At 39.2% G+C, this 17691-nt stretch overlaps 5 protein-coding genes across 9 annotated transcripts; 2 read left to right on the top strand and 3 right to left on the bottom strand.

Moving 5' to 3' along the window:
• Positions 1 to 29: 29 nt before the first annotated feature.
• On the top strand, positions 30 to 1764 carry LOC128880634 (rRNA methyltransferase 3, mitochondrial). Its single transcript, XM_054130921.1, has 4 exons — positions 30 to 559; positions 660 to 898; positions 964 to 1116; positions 1191 to 1764. Exons 1-4 carry the CDS (start codon positions 219 to 221, stop codon positions 1739 to 1741), a joined length of 1284 nt encoding a protein of 427 aa, XP_053986896.1. The 5' UTR covers positions 30 to 218; the 3' UTR covers positions 1742 to 1764.
• Positions 1723 to 5260, bottom strand: LOC128880636 (MAM and LDL-receptor class A domain-containing protein 1-like). The gene is made up of 10 exons (XM_054130923.1): positions 4843 to 5260; positions 4568 to 4765; positions 4129 to 4486; positions 3877 to 4053; positions 3377 to 3803; positions 2964 to 3308; positions 2678 to 2899; positions 2213 to 2601; positions 1979 to 2144; positions 1723 to 1909 (listed from the first exon to the last, which is right to left on the bottom strand). Exons 1-10 carry the CDS (start codon positions 5244 to 5246, stop codon positions 1869 to 1871), a joined length of 2727 nt encoding a protein of 908 aa, XP_053986898.1. The 5' UTR covers positions 5247 to 5260; the 3' UTR covers positions 1723 to 1868.
• Positions 5261 to 5286: 26 nt separating this feature from the next.
• Positions 5287 to 8014, bottom strand: LOC128880635 (serine/threonine-protein kinase Nek5-like). The gene is made up of 6 exons (XM_054130922.1): positions 7488 to 8014; positions 7339 to 7429; positions 6897 to 7064; positions 6653 to 6813; positions 6423 to 6579; positions 5287 to 6183 (listed from the first exon to the last, which is right to left on the bottom strand). Exons 1-6 carry the CDS (start codon positions 7544 to 7546, stop codon positions 5899 to 5901), a joined length of 921 nt encoding a protein of 306 aa, XP_053986897.1. The 5' UTR covers positions 7547 to 8014; the 3' UTR covers positions 5287 to 5898.
• A 143-nt stretch (positions 8015 to 8157) lies between these two features.
• Positions 8158 to 12932, bottom strand: LOC128880632 (OTU domain-containing protein 5-B). 5 transcript variants are annotated; one of them, XM_054130913.1, is made up of 12 exons: positions 12407 to 12931; positions 12214 to 12306; positions 11828 to 11919; positions 11397 to 11530; positions 11171 to 11319; positions 10917 to 11072; positions 10684 to 10840; positions 10389 to 10600; positions 10205 to 10342; positions 9866 to 10021; positions 9454 to 9640; positions 8158 to 9368 (listed from the first exon to the last, which is right to left on the bottom strand). In XM_054130913.1, exons 1-12 carry the CDS (start codon positions 12542 to 12544, stop codon positions 9223 to 9225), a joined length of 1758 nt encoding a protein of 585 aa, XP_053986888.1. In that variant the 5' UTR covers positions 12545 to 12931; the 3' UTR covers positions 8158 to 9222. The 5 variants fall into 5 exon arrangements, with proteins under 5 accessions (XP_053986888.1, XP_053986890.1, XP_053986891.1 ...); XM_054130915.1 differs by having other exon boundaries at positions 11171 to 11313; XM_054130916.1 differs by having other exon boundaries at positions 10205 to 10324; positions 12407 to 12930.
• Positions 12933 to 13766: 834 nt separating this feature from the next.
• LOC128880631 (uncharacterized) lies at positions 13767 to 17571 on the top strand. Its single transcript, XM_054130912.1, has 4 exons — positions 13767 to 14305; positions 14376 to 16975; positions 17048 to 17121; positions 17257 to 17571. Exons 1-4 carry the CDS (start codon positions 14221 to 14223, stop codon positions 17387 to 17389), a joined length of 2892 nt encoding a protein of 963 aa, XP_053986887.1. The 5' UTR covers positions 13767 to 14220; the 3' UTR covers positions 17390 to 17571.
• Positions 17572 to 17691: the final 120 nt, after the last annotated feature.

Below are 17691 nucleotides of genomic sequence, written 5' to 3'. Positions count from 1 at the left end.
TTTCCCCTCTACAACTAACTTTAAACATGACTTTAACCTAACTTAATCTGTGAATCTGTATATTAACTTAGTGCACTGATATACACGTTGTTTACTTAATTCTTGATACGATAGTTAATTAAACTGAATTAAACCACATAGCGATCCACAAACAATGCCATTGTTGGTTGCGTCAAATAATTTATAAAAACGAATATTGTATTAAAACGTATTCAAAAATGATATTTTTTAACAATGTGCACAGTACTCTTCGTTCGCTTAGTCGTTTAAGAAACCTCCAAACAATTAGTATAAATTTGGATGTACCGCGAACATATTCAAGATGGTCCAGTCGTACGCCGACTCGTATTGTTAACGAAGATGAACTTTTCGATGTCGAAGACACTACAGTAGAAACAGTTAATTATGAGCGAAAACCGAGGAGAAGAAGGTCATTAAATGAAGCGTCTAAAAAACCTTCAGTATCTCAAAAACCTTCTGCATCTCCACGTTCTAAAACTAAAGAAAATGAGAAGAAATCACCATTTATAGTTCTGGAGGATGGTGATAGAATTATATCGTAGGTTTCTTTCTTGATATTGGTACTCCGAATAACTCATTTTAAATTAAGTAAAATTAGTATGAGATTTCGCGAATATACATTTATTATTTTGTTTTAGAAAGTTAATGACGAATGTTAAGACTCGGAAGAGGAGGGAAAAAAATGAAGAGATAATTTTGGAAGGGCATAGATTAATTAAAGAAGGAATCGAAGCTGGCGGAAAGCCAACTGCGATATTATTTAATAATTCATCAGACTTAGATTTATTGAATCTACCCAAAGATGTAAAATTATATAAAGTTCCATATAAGACGATTAAATTGTGGTCCACCTTAACTACTTCACCCGGATTAATAGGTATTAATGTGTTATCATGGTACATAGTATGATTTTTGGTTTCATTATTTGCATTCTTGGTATAGGAATTTTTAAAACTCCCGATTTAAATAAAAATCCCAGCAACAATGCGATACCGCTTACTATTATATGCGATAATGTGAGAGAACCAGGGAATTTAGGATCGATTATACGAGCTGCAGCAGGTGTCGGGTGTGAAAAATTAATATTAATGAAAGGTACAAATTTACAGAATTCAAGTTATAAATTGTATCAACCTTGATAACTCTAATTTTACTATTTTCCTGATTAGGTTGCGTCGATTTATGGGAACCAAAAGTTCTCAGATCTGCAGCTGGAGGTCATTTTCGAGTGCCTATCGTCGCATTTCCGATGTGGGATGAAATTCCATCGCTAATCGACGTAGAATCAAATGTTTTTTTGGCTGATAGTAATTTCGGCGATGAATTTTTATCGAAATATAGCGACGAAATACTCGAAACAAGTATGGGAGTATTTAATACAGATCCAGAAATTCTCAAAGCAAATATTATCATCAACAATGATGACATAAACGAAAGTACTCCGATTAATAAGACAATACTGAAACAATTATTATTGAAACTACCTATTGTTCCGTACTACACTCTGGATTATACGAAAAAAGAAGTTGTACTCATTCTAACCGGGGAAACTATGGGTTTGAGCGTAGACTCGTATACATTTCTAAGGGACCGAAAGGGAGTTCGTATTAATATACCTTTATTAAATGGAGTTGATAGTTTAAACGTGGGAGTAGCTCTTGGTATTGTAACCTTTGAAATGAAGAGGCAATTTATAAAAAAACAAAGTGAACTTCAATAAAGTTTTTTTCATAAACAAATCTATAGTCTGGATATGTACTTCATATTTACTTGATATTTACAGTAGCTTGGCGATTTAAAAGTTTGTAATTCTTAAATGAAATCCATAATTTATGCGATACGGTACCTCAATTTCCATTATTGACGGGTTGAGCAGCAACTGGTCGAACTGTAAAACGTAAGTAAAGAAGTACGTACTATTGACGTTTATACAATACGTTTGCTAGAAATATCTTACTTGTGCAACTTTGAGGCTGAAATTTGATATCGTCGATAGCAAAACCTCCGTTACTAGCGCTTCCTCTTAAAATAAGGTGGTAGGGTACGCGAGCATCTATGGTGACTTGCGCGGGTGTCCATACCGGTCTTGGGTTATTAAATCCTTTTGCCGTTAGCGACCACAACTAAAACAAAGTATCTTTAAATAAAATTCGATACTTGATAACATAATAATTTACATTCTAATTCTTACAGGTTGTTCTTGATTCTCAGCACCCTCGGTTTCATCGTTTTCATCTTCGGTATTCGCTTTAATAATTTGTAAACTGGTGGATTCTTCGACTCCGAAAGCAGCGAACCAGAAGGTGAAACAAATAGATTCCTCGTCGGGTGACGTTTGTATTATCGGTGATCGTAACCGTACATCGGCTGACTTTTTGTTCGTTGTAAAAATGTCAAAAAAGACGAAATCTCCAGTCGCGCCGAAGGTTCTATCCAACAATTGTGCCGGGCGATGAGCAAGAAATGCGCGCTGCCAAGTGACCGCGCGCTCGTTGTCCGAGGAAGTAATGTTTTCCCACCCGCATAAACCTTTCTCAAAGCTACAATCTTCCGTTCTTACCGATGCACTTGCCGGTTTCACTGGCACATTATTAAGAATTCTGTTAATTTCAGTATCCTTGAGCAACAGTCGACACGTTAACGTTTAGCAACCTACCGGTACAATTTCCGGTATAAAAGGAAATATCATCGATGCCAATGCTGCCGCTAGCGCGATTAGGGCCCCAAGTACCCTCGAACACTACGCTAAAATCTTTTCTCTCGTTTATATTGACCTGTGCGTAATTCCAGGTGGGTCCTTGATTATTGTACAGCTGCCAGATTGGTCTAGACTCCGACGAAGATTCTCCGGTCGTTTGTATAGACAGACGAAGTACCCCTTCAAGTGTAATGTGTCGTTAAAGAACTCGAAGCAAACGCAAGGAGTACGATGATATACGAACCTAGACTTGGTCCAGTCGCATCGATGAATGACTCAAACATGAAGTACCAAAAAGTGACGCAAAGAGGCTCATCGGTGCCTTTCATCTCTCGACTGACGAGCTGTGCCGTCCCGCCACCGGACGATCGGGGACCTCCTCTTGGCCGACCCAAATTAAGGAAGTACTCGTTTCTTCGGTTGATCGTATATCCGTTGCTATACGGTTTCCGTTGATTTCTCGGGCTCAGCGTCTGAATAGTCACCCTCTCCCATTCGACTCGATCCGGATCACGCGAATTAATCCAGTCGCACTCGTCCACTTCGAAAGTGCAGTCACGTGGCGCTGGCGCGGCAACTTGAGGTGAAACTGTCGAGGAAGTTTAATATAACTTACATCTTATAATAATACATCGATATAACGAAACGAATGTTCACCAGGACAAGACCCTTGCGTGAAGGAGATGTCGTCGATGGCGATGTCTCCCATCCCTGTGTTTCCAACGGAAGCTTCGAAGACAAGTTGAAAGTCGTCGAGGGAGCTAACTGTAATTTGAGCAACAAACCACGTGTTTCCAGCGTTTCCATTCAAACTCCAAATCTCTCGGAGCGGCGCGTCCAGGCTACGAAAGTGGCGCAGAAATAACTTCAACGTGCCAATCCCAGCGCCAAACATATAAAACCAGAAGTGCATGCACATGGGCGTATCGGCACTTGGCGCAGGAAAGCTCGTGCTGAGGAGCCTGGCTCTGTCTCCTGGTCTACGCGGAAACGAGGAGTCTATGTAGGCGTATCCGCCAGCAGCTGCGCGATCGGTGGAACTGTCTGTCGCTGGCCCAGTCGTTGGGTTTCCACTTCCTCGACTCTGCAGCAGTTAACATTAACAAAGTATGTACATGGTCGCCTTGCAATACTAAGATACTAGTAACGTAATTTACAATCGTCCAGTCGAAATCATCTTCCGCGTCGTTGCTCCAGTCGCAAAATCCGCTCGCAAAATTGCAGAAGCCAACGCACGAAGTACCGGGCTGCAAATCTATGTCATCCACGGCTACGTATCCTCTGTACAGACGCGCTGGATCAGTAGGATCTACAGGAATCCCTTCGACGATCACCTACCGACAAATACATCATATACCGATCGCTCTATCTATTTTTTCGCGTCTACGTATTATTCGATAATCGATTACCGAATGTAACACAGGATAAGTGTAGAGTATTTGCGCCTGCTGCCAAATACCTAGCATGTAATATTGAGCATTCCAAATGACACGCTCGCTATACGCTTCCACCGGCTTACAAGTTGATAACGTTGCATTCTCTGGACTGATCTCTTCGGTTTGTTCCTTCTTGATAGAATACTCGTCCGTGCCCACATGAAGCAGAAGCCTTAAGCCAGCGATACTCAAACCATCCATGGTGTACTTGAACATGACGCAAGTTCCGGCTACTCCTGTACTACCTAACTGAGGGCTATGCAGCAATCCTCCCAAAGTTTTCACTTTGCCGTCTTTAAACGGTAACTCGGACGTCTCCAGGAAGGCATATCTAGTTTCAAGGAACGTCAGTAGTAGAACGTTAGCAAGTGGTCTTAACGTCTATGAAACTTGAGAAATGAATTGGACGTACCCTCCTTCCATGGTGCCAGTTGTATAGTCGCTCGAAGGACCACCTACCCAGTTGGTACCCATACCGGTACCAGCTACCCAGTCCAAAGCGTCGTTGCCGTTCTGCCACTCGCAAAGTGTCGGCGCTGGAAATGTACCAAAGTCGCAGAAGACCTCGTCCACGGATGCTGTGGGGGGTGGTGCTGTCACTGCAGGGTACCTTGGAGAACGAGAGGTCTCATAAAAACGTTACAGACCACTTGCGATTATTTCTAATTACTGTTCAGAGCCTTTTACCTCTGCGTCGATGGATCCCTTTGAGCAAGCGTGGGCGGATTAAACGGATTCCGCGGCAACGAGATCTCCGTAGTGGATGGAAGAGCGTTTCGCGTGTACAGTACATCTGGTCTAACTGGCCAATGTCTGGGCTCGATGCGTTCCACCTCGTCTAAAGGCTCGCGATCGCGATCGATAGTATTGAAAGGCATTTGCGTTGAATTGAACGCATCGTTGAAGTCGGGACTGTCGATGGCGCCTCTGGCCTCGTCATTCTCGGCGCTCCTAGTCCAATTGGGAATGAAACTGTCGTTTATCGGACCAACGAGATCTACTTGCTCTCCGAGCATCGGGTTCAGAGGACGCCATGGGGTAGCGTGCGATAGACAGTACAGGCAATAAGATATTAATAAAATTAACCACATCTTTCGCAAAATGTTTTTATATTAAACAAATTCTTAAGTTCGTCACAACTTGGCCGCATTCGTAAAGTACAGAAAATATTCACTTGTGTCGTCTAAACTCTCAGCGGTTCGAGTAGGCCTTCCAACCACTCTTCTTGGGCACAATAAACGAACTGTAATGAAGAATCAAGATGTACATATTTCTATTTCATTCGAAAGCTTTTTAACTAAATTTAATTTTGTTTTTACGAGTAGCACCAATCGAGACCAAAGCTATTAAAAATCTTGTTCTAAACAGTGACCGTTTAGCTTTAATAAAATAAAAACTACTGTTCGAGACGAGAGGTGCCATTCGTTCCGTATCGAGTATATAACATCGAAGAACAGCACAGTCGCAACACGGTTACCGCGGCTTCGTTACGCGCGGAAGGGTGATATTCTTCTAACTAAAATACCGACCGAACGGTTTTCGAGAGGTATGCACGTGATGAAATAAAACGAGCATTCCGCAGTTCCGGCCTTTGCTTCCTGTCGTTACGCTTTTGATCCTAGTATAGAGGCCGAGTTCGATAACCGTTCGTCGGACAATTCCATCGAGATAGGGATATGTTATAATCGTATCGGTGTTTCACTATTTTCTTTTTTTTTTACAGTTACTCGCTGAACTATCTGTCTATCCCATACGTTTCTCGTGAAGCTTCAGAAACTTTAAAAACATCTCTGGACTGAAACTTCTATTGTCCTGATCTGCTATACATTCGATTCGACCAAGATTCAAATATATTAGGGCAATGAAACGCGCGAGGTAAGGGCAGAGAACTAATTGATCCGCGTTCGGCCGGGAGTATGGTTGTTTCCTCAGCATTTTCGATATCAGATTGACGACAGCCGTTGACGTCTTTCCGCAAAGAGGTCGTGGGCCTTTGTTACACGCCATTTCGATGATCTCTGCCAAGGTCTGAAAACGATATAATTAAAACGGTAATATCGAGACGAGGAGTTTCTAATACATCTTCTTGTAAACTTATACACACGGTCCTATTTCGATTCTTTACCTCGAATACAAACTACGCGAACTCGAAATGGGATAAACGTATAAGTTCCTTAACTAATGTTATATATTTTATCTTATATAATATATACTTTGTGTCCGAGGTACAGAATTCTATCGCTACAAGGAAACAGAAATAATTTTACCGTGCCAGGGAAGGGAAGCCTTTTCGTAACCATCTCGTAAAGAATGACCCCCATGCTCCATACATCGCATTTAAAATCATAAATTTCGCCCTTCAGCATTTCCGGTGCCATGTAATAAAATGATCCGGCACAACACGTGCTCGTTAGATCTTTTAATCTGTAACGATCGTTACGGTATTAAAAATTTTATAAAAATCGAGTTTTACGAAATCGTTCGTATTAAATCGTACTCTTGAAAATTCTTCGAGACACCGAAATCTCCAATTTTAACGACATTTCCATGACTTCCGGTTAGCATGATGTTCTCCGGTTTCAAGTCCCGATGGAGGATCTTCTTGAAGTGTATGTGATGGACGCCAAGGACAACTTGTGAAAACAGGTACAGTGCATCCTGAGCAGAATAAAAAATACACGTTCAGTTTAAAAGTTCAAACGTGTTTTGTTCGTAGAGGTTATACTTTGCTCGCGACTTACTTCCTCTTTGAGCGGCGACTGGCGTTTTTCAAGCAAATCTTTCAAAGTGCACCGAGTCGCGAATTCCATAAGAATGTAACTGTGATTTTCCTCTATCCAAGCTCCGTGATAAGCCACGATATTTGGATGTCTCAGCGTGTGCAGGCATTGTATTTCTCCCAATATATTCTGTGCATAAATGGATCGCGAAATTTTGAATTTCCCGCGTGCCCGCTTTTCTCGGAATCAGTAACGTATCTAGCGAGACCAGAAACTGGCGCCCTTAGTCGCCCCAAAGGATGATAGAAATATACAAGAAATGGAGAAATGTAAATTCATATAAATATATTTATATACTTATTATTTAAATTCTAAAGTATCGCCACGTTCTCCGTAGAAATGCACTTTTATAAACGATATTCTCACTTCTATGATATCGCATGATTTTGTTTAATTGTCTCACCTTGAAGGGCAAAGCGTTTATAGTGTTGAGAGCTTGTTCTTTCACGACGAACGGCTTAGAGTCTCTTTTTCTTCGTACTAGATAAACGGATCTAGAAGTAACGAATAATAAAAAAACTGAAACGTGAAACTTAATCTATAAATACGCACCCAAAAGTGCCTTGTCCTAACAATGTTTCAAATACATAATGATTTATATGCATCGACATTTTTCGCAAATATCCCCGAGTATGTCAGATCACGATACAAGTTGGCGAACAAAAACAATTATGGAATGCTAACGGATATTTTGATACGACAACGATATAAACATCCTCATCTGTGACATTGCAATTTCCAAGGTGTTCAATATATCAGAAATGTATATTTTTATCGTTATGAGCAGTTACAAATAGTTCGCTTCATTTATAATTTTAATATATTGAATTTGATAGTTACTATGCTAAACAAATAATCTAGATAAATCATCCGATATCGTCTTCAAAGATCAACAAATATATTAAGACTAGACACTTCTAAAATCAGTGGACAATAGAGGCTATCTATGCTTACATTTTTAAATTATTTAGCAATCGAAACTCGCAAATTTAATCTGAGCATATTTTGGGAATGTGTTGTGCATGATTCACGGATTTATTACTCATAAAAGGTGTTTACAAAACACATCGTTCTAGCTTATAATTTATAAAGTATTATTTTAATACTACTAAATTTATATCTTATCAAACACCCTATACATGTCGTTAAGTTCGCATTTTAAAAGGTCTCGTTACATTTCAAAGTAACAAAGGTATACGCAAAAGAGGAGGAAAATTCGGGCTTTAACTTACGTCGTAGTAGTTTTATTTGTCTTTTTTTACAAATAACGCAATAAAGATTTTTCCTAAAGCGTTTAGACGTATCATATCGTACCACGAAAAATGTTACAGTTACGCGGTTGACCTGATCGGATTGCATAGTTCGCGACGGTAAACGTTGCATCCAAGAACACGCAGAGGGTTTATCATGTATGAACAATTTTCCATGATAATGGGAAAAAAGAAGACTGCTCGTCGATAACTTACAATCGATACAAAACATCTCGACTATGGTGAGGTGATACACTGCGGACAAAATAAAAATATAGCTACTCTGGTGTTCGAAAGGTGCAGCGGGAGCGATGCATGTACTATTTTAGAGTACCAGTGCACACATCCATAATCCCAAAATGGAATCGAACGATGGTTATGCTCGTCGCATAACATCTACTTCAATGAAAAAAGCAAACCACCTTATACCCTAGTGCAATGCAGAATTAGATGATATTGCAATATATACAGAGTGTCCCATAAGATGCACCGTATTTGTCGTACGACAAATGTTTCAACTAAAAATAAAACAATTCTCCATGCTTATACGTGATCATCGTCGTCAATCGTATTTCGACTTGCTAAAGAATATAACTGGGTGCACCCTTGATAAACTTAAATACTTTTTTATTTAATTCTGCAAACTAAAATCTTAACTCTATATTTCACACGTTTACAAAACATTTGATTTGTAACACATTCGTTAAATGGTACTCTAAACTTTGCAATAATTTCATAATGCTTTATCGAGTTACGATCAAATCTAACTTGGTGTGTATACAATAGTAGTAGAAATCCGTAACGTATCATCCGTTAACGGTAATTAAGTTTATTAGGCATAAATTCGACATAACCATCAGTGACTTTTAGTTATCAATGATCATGCGTTGACACTAAGAATTGCTTCATTTTTTTTTTTTTAATTTAGAACTATCCTATTTTCTGGATATATCACATCCTATGAAAAACACTGCATATGAATGCATATATTTTTGCTTCAGTATTTCTTTGAACATCATCGATAACGATTTTAAGAATTAACTGTTACTGGAATCTAATATATTGTTAGCATCATTGCCGGAAGTTGCGGAACTCCGTGATTGTTTTAAGCTATCCAGGTATTCCTGTTGCGATGTTGCCAAGACTTTTGAGAGAATATCGCTGTCCTCCCAATCGGTTAAACCTGATTACAAATAAATATTGGTTACAACTGATTACAACCGTAAAAGTAATTATATTTCTATCGTTTAATAAATCGTCAAACTTACCAAAAACTTCAGGAGGAAGACGATTAAACATCGAAATGTCTGGCGAAGCGTGGACTTCCTTACTACTGCCTGGCATCGGTTCTTGAGGGATTTTCGATTCAAAGTCGGAGGTAAGGTGAGATATAGTAGACCCTTGAGTCGACTGATGCTGAGGTGACCTTTTGTTGTACCTTACCGCATCGTTTACCTGAAATTATTCGTACAACACAAAATTTGTAAGACTTACCGTTAACGCGTTGACTGCCATGCGAGTTTTATATGATTTGCCCTAGGAGACGCGTTGGAGTAACACCATAGCAACAGCGGTCATAGGCGATCAACCAGGTCTTCACGGAGAAGACAACCGCCGTTCACTGGTGATCACCCCGGCAGTCAACATGTTAAAGCAACATTCGACCAATGTAAAACGGACCTTCGGAGAATTACGTATAGTATCTTGGCTAGTTTGGGTCGTGGTTGGAGAGGAAGTGTGGCTACGTTGTTGTCCACGACCTCCATGAGGATGAAAATGCGTATGACTGTGTTGCGCGCTCGTCACCGTACTTGTACTGCTACTACTGGCTGATCGCTTTATTCGAAAGACACGAGTCAGTGTTTCAGTATTACGAAACGTACTCACAAGTGGATCTCGCGAAGTGTTCCGTACCGACCTTAACGATTTCACGAATAGATCAAGAATCGAATTAATTCGATGCGTAACACTGCACAAGATCCTCTTGTACAGAATGGACCGAAGTTATCTATAACTTACTGCTTTCCGCATCTCATTGTCCCTTAACCATTGCAGGTAACTTTCCCTGGCGACTTGTTCCTCTATAGCTTCGTTCGTTGCTTCCCAGTCTGTTGCTTTGATTTTATCTTCCAGCATCGTCTGAACAAAAAAGTTTTCCTGTTTATGAAATGTATTAAATTACTTAAGATCTGAATTTTTGTACCTGTTCGATGTGCAACTCTTCGCTTTGGCGAACCGCGTCGGATATAAGTTGTCGATCCGCGGCACCGGGATTATACGATGGTAGACCAAGTCCAACACCAACGGTAGCTTTATACGGATCTACTATGCTATTGTAATGACTACCGCGTTGATAAGACAATCGTATTGGTTCGTTATCACTTTCAACCATTGTATGGAAGATATTGATAGGTTCTGAATAGAATTACAGAATTAAATGATGATCAGAACGATTTTTTTCACATATAAAAATAAATCAAGAATAGATTGGCACCTACCAGGGCTATAGCAATACAATTGAATGCTACGATTATACATTTCAGACATTGCTTGCATTTCTATATGATTGCCGTGAACATACTCTTGTCGTTTCCTATCTACATATGTGCTAAAATCTTCTGCTACGAAGTGAGAAAAGAACTCTTGGTTGGAAGCCTAAAAAGTCAATTCGTACAAGTAATGGATCTGTTTTGGAACAACGGCTCGAGTCATGCTTGTATCAAGTACTCACAATATAATCCATGCAATGTTTTCGTACTACCCCATGCATTTCCTGATCGCCGTAAACTTGATCCGCAACAGCTCTGAACAGACATGCTCCATCTTCGCCCATTTTTTTTACAATAAATCCCATCTTGCGCATTCGCTTTTCAAACCACCTATCCCGCTAAATTAGAAAGAACCATACAGTTAAATTATTAAATTCTCGTACAATCGAATGCCTAACTTTAAGGCTTCTAACGATATGAATTTAAACGAACGAACCTCTTGCCATTCGGCTAACGTAAGGTTATTACCAGTCCTGCCAGTATATTCGTCTCCACTATTGTAACCATTAGCTAATTCGTGTTCTAAGTTTGCAGCAGTCCCGACGATAGCCATCCGATTGTTGGTTATTACACCAGCATCTGTAGCTAAATAAATTATATTATTTCCTTTATTTTTTATTAAAATCTCTCACAGGAAAAGTTTAAACATCGTAAATGCGAACCTTGTAAGCCACTGCATGAGGCAGTAGGAGGTGTAGCCTGTCTTTCACGTTCTCTGTCCCTCTCCCTCTCTCGATCACGACCCCTATCCCTTTCTCTTTCACGTTTAGAACGCGAATTTCTTCCGATGCATCCGCTGAAAAATAATAGTTTACTTACAATAACAAGAGAAACGATATATAAATACAAGAATGTAAGCTTCAACGCGTCGGACTTAATGCACGCGTAAGTTTACAATGAAATTAAAAAAAAGAACAATTGTCGACGGAATTGATACGCTCTCGCGATATAAACTACGTTTCTATAAAGTACTACGTATTTGCTGTTTCTCACCAAAATATTTTTCAGCAAAACCCTCTAAGCATCTTTCATTTCAAAGGAGATAAATATTAAAAAATAATCACACGCTTGGCATTTTATGCGAACTATGTACCTATGCGGACTTGCTCGTTGTCTGTGACGTTTACCATGACTTGGGCCGCTTCCTTCTTCAAAGTGTTTATCTTCTCTCCGATCGACGCTAGTCTACAATACAAGCACATGTGAATCAAGTATGTATAGTACATTATAAATCCTAATGAGTCATAAGAATTAAATTTCGATTTGTCTTTTTTTGTACATTTAAAAAAAAAAAAGGCAACAACAAAGAAGAGCAGTTACAGGAAAGAAGGTGAGACTGTTTTTTCTAAATTTAATCATAACACGAAATATAGACGCTGCTGATATACATATAGTTTTATAGTGGGAGGGGGGAGGGGGGGGGGAGAGGGTAAGGGAACAAAATATACGAAAGAACACCGTTTCTTTTTTATTTCTTACCTCGTACGAGCTACCCGTAAGAACGATAGAACCAGATCCGTGGTCGGTCTGAACCCCGTGTAGATCGACCGCGAAACCGTTCGCTGCCCGTACCTGTCACGGTTCGCAAAAGGTCGTTTAAGGTTCGCTCATGCAACTACTATGCAAATATTGCGCGAGTACCACAGTTGCAATGAGGAGATTATTCATTCACCTGATATGGGCTATTAGGTAGTGCGATGGATCCAGAGCCATGCTCGTTTTGCACACCGTGAACATCGACTTCGGAAGTGCTGCCTCCTTCTCGTCTATCTTTCGAGGCGTTCGTCTTCTTCTTCGACAGAATGGTCATCTTGCGTAATCGATCGTCGGTGGTCGTTAGACGCGACGCTCGTTCGACAAGTTTTTAGGAGAGAAACACCACGGATTCTCGCTCGGCGCACCTCGAACTCCGTACTTCCTTCCTTACCGCGATCGCTCTCCACTTATTTATTATTATTCCCAACTATATTGCACCAAGTTTCTGTGTTGATCGAACGCGAACACGAATAAAATCCCGGAGTCGCTACGCTCCTAATGAACTCCTCGAAATTTGAATCAGGGCAACGTTACACTTTGCGATAAACACGACATGGTACTTTTGATAACCAACTGCTACATTAATTCTTGTTATTTCGAATGTTTTGTCAGACAGCCATGACTACATTTGCACACACAGCCAGACTGCTCGTAGTGCCAATTACTCGTGCGATATTGTCCCTATTCGGTGTCGTTAAAGTTCCTATGTGAGATACGTCGATTGGGTGCGTCACGGTTCGCTGAGCCGCTCAGTGAGCGGGGCTTGTGGTGTTCGCTATTGGTGTTGTAAATAAAATAGAGAAAGTTTTGTGAAAACAATAACAATTTATTCTGCACTCTGTGACTGAACTCTACTATGGTTTTCCGGAAACTGAGAATTATTTTTGGTTTTTTGAGAATTATTTTTGTTTTTTTGGCAGAAGTATATATATATATTATAGAAGCCGAAGTTGAATCTAGGGTGTTTGTCGCTACTAGTGGCGCCATCGGTGGGAAAACACCCAAGTTCCTAGCGAAAATATTTCCCACTGTTTCCACTAGATGGCGTCGCTAACTAAAGGTCGATAATTATTGCTGAACTTACATATGTAAAAACAGATAAATGTTTAAATGGTATATTAAAATAATATATTGTAGTATCATAAAACAAATAATTGCATTAATCATTAGGAAAAATAAAGAATAATTCATTAAAGGATACCAGTGGCGCCATCTTGCAAAAATTATGAACACTATTTTCACCAGAAACTTGGACGTTTCCCCACCGATGGCGCCACTAGTAAATACTACTTTTAGTAACTCGATGTGGTAAATCATTTTTTTTTCCATATAAAATTAAATGCTAAAGTCGAGTACATGACCGTGCACTCTAATAAATAATATAACTAATTAGCTCTCACGTAAATTGACCTTGGAAAGTCTGGCGAATGATACCGGTGAGGTGACTCACAATCAGTAACTTTCCCCTCGTCCGGCACGATCATTGCACCGGCTAAACAAACAGACAGACATATACAGGGTGTCCTGCATAGAACGTAGCCATATGTATACATACTTTCTGAGAAACTAGTTTGTAATAATTTCCGCAAGACACTCTGTATGTATTTACCATTCGTAACTGTAATACCATGTGTATATAGTAATTCCATATGACTTTGGATGAATTATGCGCTGCTGGAATATTTTTCGTGAACGAATATAACCTCTCGTATTCGTTTATAGAATATCATAGGAAAATCTTATGATTACGACTCTTCGATCGGAAGGTAATTGAAAACAAAGTATGGAACACATTTTCGTTATTTAAATGATAACAGGTATAATGGGAGAATGCTGACATTATCGATAATGGAGGCACACTTTTTGAATATATACGAGACGTCTTTTAATACCGAAACATTTTTATAACGTTATTTCATCGAATTATATGTTCGAAAACGAGTATGGTAAATGAGTGCCTTAAAAGATCAAGATCCCGATTATGGGCCGTCCGTTGCAAACAATGAAAAGCACCAGCAAATTTACGAAGAAAACGGTAATATTAAAATTGTAATTTATGTTTATCTTTTGTTAATATTCTATTAAACTCTTATTTTTATTTTCAGCACGAAGCAACACTGCAAAGAAGATAACGACTATCATTGAAAGAGAATTTTCTGAAGAAATAAACGCGAAAGAGAAAGAAGTTCTAGAAATACAGGAGAGATTGCACAGAGCATCGAAAGTTTTGCATCTTTTACGGTATGTCATAGTCGCTGATTTTTATAATCGCAAGCAATGCCAGAATTCGCAAGGCAGCGAAGCAAGGCAAATACAAATTCATCCTGCAATAAAACAGTTGATTGGTAAATCGCCGAAATTGTGCGATAGTTCGTTAGTTTCTACATCAAGTAGTGAAAATGATTTCACGACGTCGCAAACTGTATTAAAGTCTGAAAAGTTAGAGGAAGAGACTTCTGAACGTTGCCATGCAGGAAAACGTAGCATCGAAGCCGATGAGGAATCGCGTCCAAAAAAGATACCTAGGTACATTCCGCCGAAAAGTGGAATCCCAGAACTTCCGTGTCCGTCGAGAGGAATTAGACACAAAGCCAGAAAGCGTATAATTATCGGGAATATTTCGAAATGGATTCCTCCAGAATGGAGAGAGGATGCAGCTAGTCACAAGTGGACGATGTACGTCCGAGGAAATAAAGAGAATCCCGATATCGATGATTTCGTTAGTAAAGTTAGATTCTTTCTGCATCCTAGCTATAGACCTAATGATGTCGTGGAAATTACAGTACCGCCATTTTGCCTTTCGAGACGCGGTTGGGGTGAATTTCCGCTAAGAGTTCAATTACACTTTAAAAGCGCGCTCAACAAACCGATGGACATAATTCATCATTTGAAGTTAGATCGTACTTATACCGGTCTACAGACTTTAGGATCTGAAACGCTCGTCGATATATGGATCTACGCGGATCCTCGAAATTCGAAACGAGATATCGACAAAAGCGCCGTTCAGCCGTTCGACGAGAATGGATCTATAGTGAAAACGCCTTCTGACGATAGTTGCAAAATAAAACTAGAGAACAATGAACATTATAATTCCATGTTTGATTTCACGAAAAATGAAAATGAATTAACGAGCACAAATTTCGAATTGAATATCAAAATAGAACCTCCGCAGGATAACGAAATTAATGAAAATGTAACAAGTACCGAACAGGTGCGATTTTATGTTGATCATGACCACGATTATTGTGGTTCGAAATACTCGAACAGTTTTAAAGAAAATTTGACTATCGATCACTCGACAATCTCGTCAAGATCTATAGAGGATACAGAGGTAGCGATTCAAAATAATACTTTAGCAACGACTGAATCTTCTGTAAATGGAGACCTGACTAACGTAACGATAAAGGAAACAAATCCAGTCTCGTTTTCGTTAACAAATGAACTTAATACGAGTAAAGTAAAAGCACTTCCATTATCATGCTCCAAAATTCAATCGAACCTTCGTCCTTTAGAAATTTCCATTCCACCGCTGTTCGAATCGTCGAGCAAGCATGTTTTAGTTTTACAAAACAAGAAGACTATCTCCGTAGATATCGCGATACCGCGGACCGACGATCATAATCGTAAACTTATCGTTAATCCAACAAAATCGAAAGGAAATTTAACAGCTTCTCGTGGCATTAGCTTGTTAAAAAAGCCTCCAAGTTCGAACCAAAATGGAACAGAAGCGCAAGGATTGAATCTTCAACTTTCCAGGAGCGTTCTTCTAAACGTAAACTCCAATATACCAGCCTTGAAAATAGCTGAAAGAAGAAATTTACAGAACGATCACCTTTTCGATTCGCTAGACGAATCAGGCACCGAGGACCACACGAAAGCGAACTCTCTGGAAAATTCGAAGGAATTCAAGCTGCAATCGCGACAAAAGATTACTCTGGGTAAAGACAAACACAAGCTTCAAAGTAAAAAGGAGTTTTGCGACGACGTGTTCCGAACAATTGACGCAGTCAAAATTACAAACATTCAAGGCCTACTGCGATTTATTGTTAGAAGAATGCCTATGGTGACTCGAAACGCTTCCGACTCGGATTACAGACAAGTCCATCCTTATGCTTGTGCGAGCGCGGAAGAGTTCTTAAAATACAGCCTTGCGAAACGAACCGCTTGCGAATGGAGCAGAGCAAAGATGATACGGTGTCTTTTAAAAAAGAAACTGTTCCCGGAGGAGGAACTATGGACCGTTAAAGAGATAATGATTTGGGCGCGGTTGCACGGCTACGCGCCTTTTTGGTCCAATTGCGGAGTCCAATCCATAAAGCAACAAAAGAATTTGCTTGATTCCACGGTTCCAAAAAGTATGTCCACGTGTACCGAGCCGGAGGCTGTGTACAAGTGGCTTCAAATTTGTCCAGATCGATCGAACGATCAATTTTCCGATCACAATTTGCAACAGTCCGATCAATTCGACAATGAAATCGATATAATTAATGAAATTCCATTGGAAAATAAAAAGAAAGATGTAAAGAAAGAGAAAAAGGATAAGGCGCCGTTAATTGCAAAGGTCGCGGTATTGGAAATAGAGGAAAAATTAGCACCGCTTCATGAGTTTGTCTGTGAAACTGCACGAGAGATCGGCGTTAAACTAACGTCCGAAGAAATTCTACCCAATGTGATAGACTTTACATCTTCTCGAATGATAATGAAGGTAAAATATATTACGGATTTATTTTTCTATTTGTTTTTAAATAAATATATATATATATATGTCTTTTTTCAGGCTGTCGAATGCCTCGTCGATGATTTGATTAGAATGTCCTTAGCAAAAGCCTGGGAAAAATGTAATGATAACGGGTAAATATTTCTTTCGTATTCGAGATACATGTATGCGTATATTTCGTATAAAATTCACAATTATTTATTATACTGCAAATATCGATATTGTATCACGGAATCGTGACAGTCTTTTTATTTTTGTTTAATTTGCAGATATCCGAAGATGATCGTTTTGGACGATGTACGTGGAGCTATCTTAAATCGCGAAGAATTCGATATATTTACGAACCAAGGACTGGGGTCGAAGTATCGACTAACATCGATGGATCGATTGAAAAATATATAAAAAATAAAAACTTTACAACTAAGGAAACATTTAAATTTGAAAAAAAAAATTGCTATTATATTTACAACCCGAGCTATGGACTTTTTTTTTTACAATAGTATGCTCCAGTACCATTCCAAAAACGCAAACCTCGCACATGTACAAATCTATACGTTTGAATAAAGTATATAAAATTTTGTACATCTAAATGTTTAAGTAATTTTTAATACTGAAAAATCAACCCCTTCTTCGTCATTTTTGCATGCAACTTTCGTTCTTTTTGCATATATAAACGTCAAAACAAAAAATTATATTCTTTTCGA

Source organism: Hylaeus volcanicus, chromosome 8, assembly GCF_026283585.1.
Source record: "Hylaeus volcanicus isolate JK05 chromosome 8, UHH_iyHylVolc1.0_haploid, whole genome shotgun sequence".
Classification (NCBI taxonomy): domain Eukaryota; kingdom Metazoa; phylum Arthropoda; class Insecta; order Hymenoptera; family Colletidae; genus Hylaeus; species Hylaeus volcanicus.
The sequence above is the reverse complement of the archived record's forward strand: the minus strand, read 5'-3'. Positions and strand labels throughout refer to the sequence as shown.

What these genes read in the sequence shown, in the direction of transcription:
- LOC128880634 (XM_054130921.1), top strand. Translation starts at nt 219, where the DNA reads ATGATATTTTTTAACAATGTGCACAGTACTCTTCGTTCGCTTAGTCGT. An exon ending in GATGGTGATAGAATTATATC is followed by an intron (nt 560 to 659) that starts GTAGGTTTCTTT and finishes ATTTTGTTTTAG; the next exon opens with AAAGTTAATGACGAATGTTA. An exon ending in TACTTCACCCGGATTAATAG is followed by an intron (nt 899 to 963) that starts GTATTAATGTGT and finishes TTCTTGGTATAG; the next exon opens with GAATTTTTAAAACTCCCGAT.
- LOC128880636 (XM_054130923.1), bottom strand. Translation starts at nt 5,246, where the DNA reads ATGTGGTTAATTTTATTAATATCTTATTGCCTGTACTGTCTATCGCAC. An exon ending in CTTATCCTGTGTTACATTCG is followed by an intron (nt 4,054 to 4,128) that starts GTAATCGATTAT and finishes ATTTGTCGGTAG; the next exon opens with GTGATCGTCGAAGGGATTCC. An exon ending in TGCGACTGGACCAAGTCTAG is followed by an intron (nt 2,900 to 2,963) that starts GTTCGTATATCA and finishes TTACACTTGAAG; the next exon opens with GGGTACTTCGTCTGTCTATA.
- LOC128880635 (XM_054130922.1), bottom strand. Translation starts at nt 7,546, where the DNA reads ATGTCGATGCATATAAATCATTATGTATTTGAAACATTGTTAGGACAA. An exon ending in TAAACGCTTTGCCCTTCAAG is followed by an intron (nt 7,065 to 7,338) that starts GTGAGACAATTA and finishes ATTTATGCACAG; the next exon opens with AATATATTGGGAGAAATACA. An exon ending in GTCTCGAAGAATTTTCAAGA is followed by an intron (nt 6,580 to 6,652) that starts GTACGATTTAAT and finishes CGATCGTTACAG; the next exon opens with ATTAAAAGATCTAACGAGCA.
- LOC128880632 (XM_054130913.1), bottom strand. Translation starts at nt 12,544, where the DNA reads ATGACCATTCTGTCGAAGAAGAAGACGAACGCCTCGAAAGATAGACGA. An exon ending in CTCATGCAGTGGCTTACAAG is followed by an intron (nt 11,320 to 11,396) that starts GTTCGCATTTAC and finishes TAATTTATTTAG; the next exon opens with CTACAGATGCTGGTGTAATA. An exon ending in ACAATGAGATGCGGAAAGCA is followed by an intron (nt 10,022 to 10,204) that starts GTAAGTTATAGA and finishes TTTCGAATAAAG; the next exon opens with CGATCAGCCAGTAGTAGCAG.
- LOC128880631 (XM_054130912.1), top strand. Translation starts at nt 14,221, where the DNA reads ATGAGTGCCTTAAAAGATCAAGATCCCGATTATGGGCCGTCCGTTGCA. An exon ending in GCAAATTTACGAAGAAAACG is followed by an intron (nt 14,306 to 14,375) that starts GTAATATTAAAA and finishes TTTTATTTTCAG; the next exon opens with CACGAAGCAACACTGCAAAG. An exon ending in GAAAAATGTAATGATAACGG is followed by an intron (nt 17,122 to 17,256) that starts GTAAATATTTCT and finishes TTTAATTTGCAG; the next exon opens with ATATCCGAAGATGATCGTTT.